Below are 3,823 nucleotides of genomic sequence, written 5' to 3'. Positions count from 1 at the left end.
ACCACCAGCCTAGAAGACCTTTTGGAAACCACTTTCTTATCTGATAGAAAGCATTTCCCAAGACAATACCCAATCCCCAACTCCACCTCTGGAGAGGAGCCTCCTTCTTTCCAGGGACTCCTGGGGAACTCTGGCAAGAGAGAAGTGGCTAACACTCAGGACCTGGAGTTGCAATGAGGAGCACTGCCTAGAAGGAAACCATTCTGGGGCCCTGCAGGAAGGACAGGAAACACTACTTACCGCAATCACTGTTACTAAAATATCAGTAATACTTCCCAACACAGTGACAAAGTCAAGGACATTCCAGGCATCTCTGAAATAGTTCTGGGGAGAAAAAAGAGCAGTTACTGCTAGAGGCTGGTAAGGGTTCTGCCAGGCAAGGAGTTGCAGGAAATAACCCTAATCAAGAAAGGAGCAAAGGGACAGATGGGCCACCCAGGGGGGACACCACAGCTGGGTAAGCAAACCCCTGTGGGTCTGGGCAGGTACAGAACTGAGAGCTGTGTGTCCAAAGAGGAGGAGGCTGGCCCCGCCTGTCTCCAGGAACTGGCCTGGGGCAGAACTCAGGCAGCTCAGGGTATTGGAGCAGCCCCTTCCTCAGGAGCCCCCGCAATGTCACATTTCCACTGGGGGCTTGGGGAATTTCCAGCGCTAAGCTAAAAGTCCCTGAAGATTCCCCCTACAGAGAGGGAGCCAGAATGCAGACCACCAAAAGGCCAAGAGGGAGCCAAAGCACCTACCAGCACCCCAAAAGCGATGATCTTCAGCACGCATTCCATGGAGAACATGGATGTGAACACAATGTTCAGGCATTTCAACATTAGCTCATATTCATATGGTGCGTCATAGAACTGCACGGGGAATAAGTGCCATTGGCTGCAGGTTCCGCTGGCCCAAGACACCCCAGCCTTGACCTCCTGCCAGAGCAGAGAGAACTCCACGCCTGCCCAGGGTAGGGATACCCGTCCCTGCTCTCCCCGTTTTCTCCCAGGACACTCTCACCATTTCAGCCCACAAAGAACCCAGGGCACTGGGCTTCTATAGGCATCTCATGCTGACCAGGACGTGATCAGCTGCAACGATGCTTCTCTCTCTCTCTCTCTCACACACACCCCAGCTGGTACCCACTGTCCCCCGTGCTGGGCCAACTTACCTTCATCATTAGCACCACTGTGTTGAGGGCGATCATGGCCATGATGAAGTACTTGAAGGGAGGCGAGACCACAAATGTCCATGTCTTGTACTGGAATGACTGCTTGTCCTGGGGCATGTACCACGTCAGGGGCTTGGCGCTGATGGCGAAGTCGATGCAAGCCCTCTGCCCAGGGACAAAGGAGCACTGAGAACATGGTGGGGTTGGGGGGAACCCCACAGTGCAGCACCCACTGCACCCCACACCTGTCTTTTCCATCCTCGCAGGCAGCCCTGACCAGCCACACTCGGTCTCTCCCTGCCCCTGTGCTGGCCACCAGCTATGCGGTGATAAGCGAGTCCCATGCGGAAGGGAACTCCAGTGGTTCTGCCCATGCTGCCCATCAGGGGAGCCCAGCAGAGCATCCAATGCACACGTGCACATGGGGCAGAAGAGGGAGCCACCCACCTCGTTCTTCTCCAGGCTGCGTTCAGACATCAACTTGTCCCCCTGCACCTGGAAGGTGATGATGATCGAGGCCACAAAGATGTTGACGAAGAAGAAGGGGAAGACCACGAAGTAGACCACGTAGAAGATGGACAGCTCCATGCGGTACCCAGGGCTTGGGCCCTGCTCCTCATAGGTGGCGGCCACAGAATGTTGCAGGACCCTGCACCAAGGGCAAACACCAACTGTCAGGGGGACCATTGAGGAAAGAGTCATGGGAAAGTCAAGACCTGTATCACAGGTGAGGCTTGCATATCTGAGCCCAGAGATGGCAAGAGGAAGGGGATGCTCAACACTGCGGACCCCAGCCCGCTCCCCAGGACCACAGTCTCCTGAGGTAGACTACCTTCCCTATAGGGCTTGTTCTCAGGGCTGTTGGAGGGCCATCAAGGGGAGGTCTCCAGGGACCGGAGGTCCTAACCCCAGGACAGGTGGAGGCCCAGGAGTTCTGCCCTGCCTGCTTACTCCTGGCTCACACCTGCTCAGGCCCAGCTCACCAGTTCATACCCAGCTTCACATGCCTTTAGAAAGCCCTGGGCTTCTAGCACAGCACTGATCCTACCTTCTGAGCGGTGGTCCTCCCAGCCCCAAAGGAAGTCCCCAGTCATCCAGTGTGGCACTGAATACATACATCCCTCTGTCTACCCTTAACTGAGGCCAGAAGTGTAGCACAGGGAGACACCAAATAGACCCATTCTCCCTCAGGCCTTCAGCCACTCAAAAATGATTTTCAGGAGATCACTATGCTGTGTACTTTGTCTTAATCTCATAATCTTTCCAGGTTGCCTGCTCCTAGAAGGCAGAGCCATGTCTTACCTGGTGGGTGCAAGAGCCTATGGTGTATTTGCCAGAAGACTAGAACACAAAGGATGCAGAGTTTGAGACTCCCTGCCCAAGCTGCCCCTCTGCTCTAGCGTGAGCTGACACAATGAGCCAGTGAGCACTCACATGGGCCACCCTTCTCCTGTGGACACTGTGACAGTGTCAGCAGAGCCCAGAGCACCCGTACCCTAACCCGTACCCTAACCCTAACCCCTAACCCGTACCTTAACACTAACCCGTACCCTAAACCTAACCCATAACCTAACACATACCCTAACCCTAACCCGTACCCTAACCCTACCTGTACCCTAATCCATACCCTAACCCTAACCCATACCCTAACACATACCCTAACCCATACCCTTACCCCTAACCCATAACACAACCCTATGCCCTAACCCTGGCCCTACCCTAGGCCCTAACCCTAACCTTAACCCTAGGCCCTACACCCTAACCCCTATGCCCTAACCCCTAGGCCTTAACCCCTAGCCCCTAACCCCAACCCTAGGTTGCCTCCTGAGGGCTTTGTTCCCTAGGTCTCGCTCCAGAGCAATACCAGAGGACTCACCTTCCACCCAGAAAGAAAGCCCACCGTTAGGAACTCCGGAAAGGATACACAGCAGGAGAACGCTGCATGCCCATCCCAGCAAACCCACACTTTCGTTGGTCCCCTGGCCGAAAAGAAGAGCAAGACACTCACGCTGACCCACGCCCTTGTCCCCCACCGCCGGGAACCTCAATGCAGCGCTGGCACAGCAGGCCTCCCATGTCCCTATGCCTAACACTCAGCCTCGGTTGGCTTCTGAGGGGTCAGTCCCCAGAACCTGGCTACAAAGCCCCACAGATTCGGGACGCCCGAGCAGTATCGAGGGACTCAGGCTGCCACACAGAAGGAAAATGTGCCATTTGGTACTCGGGAAAACATTCAGAGCAGGAGAACTCTGAATGCCCATCCCAAGGAATGCACAAATTTTGCGCCCTCTAGCGGCCAACCCTGAGCCTGACACTCAAACTGACCCACGCCCTCAAGACAAACCCCCGGGAAGCAGGCCACAGTGCTGGTACATCCGGCCTGCCATGCCCCTAGGCCCTAACCCTATCCCTTGCTGGCTTTTGAGGGCTCTGGCCCCAGAGGCCTGGCTCTAAAGCCACAGGGATTGGGGGCACCTGAGCAATACCAGAGGATGCAGCCTGTCTCCCAGAAGGAAACCACACCATTGGGAAATCGGGGCAAAGCTTTCTGAGTAGAACTCTGCGTGCCCATCCCAGCAAAATGCCACTTTCAACGGCCCCCTGCCCACAAACCCTGAGACTGACATTCACCCTGACCCACGCCCCCCACTCAGATCCCCAGCCCCCTCA

The 3,823-nt window shown here is 55.6% G+C and overlaps 1 protein-coding gene across 1 annotated transcript; it reads right to left on the bottom strand.

The window, feature by feature from the left end:
- Positions 1-240: 240 nt before the first annotated feature.
- Positions 241-3,229, bottom strand: LOC141372274 (voltage-dependent N-type calcium channel subunit alpha-1B-like; the record flags this gene model as incomplete). The annotated part of the gene is made up of 5 exons (XM_073890786.1): positions 3,162-3,229; positions 1,601-1,802; positions 1,154-1,318; positions 741-851; positions 241-324 (listed from the first exon to the last, which is right to left on the bottom strand). Coding segments are annotated over exons 1-5 (630 nt in total), but the record flags the coding sequence as incomplete, so codon positions are not given.
- Between the last annotated feature and the right edge of the window lie 594 nt (positions 3,230-3,823).

The sequence above is a fragment of the Callorhinus ursinus genome, unplaced genomic scaffold (assembly GCF_003265705.2).
Source record: "Callorhinus ursinus isolate GAN/ISIS: 27379988/994484 unplaced genomic scaffold, GSC_fseal_2.0 scaffold4270, whole genome shotgun sequence".
Lineage (NCBI taxonomy): Eukaryota > Metazoa > Chordata > Mammalia > Carnivora > Otariidae > Callorhinus > Callorhinus ursinus.
The sequence above is the reverse complement of the archived record's forward strand: the minus strand, read 5'-3'. Positions and strand labels throughout refer to the sequence as shown.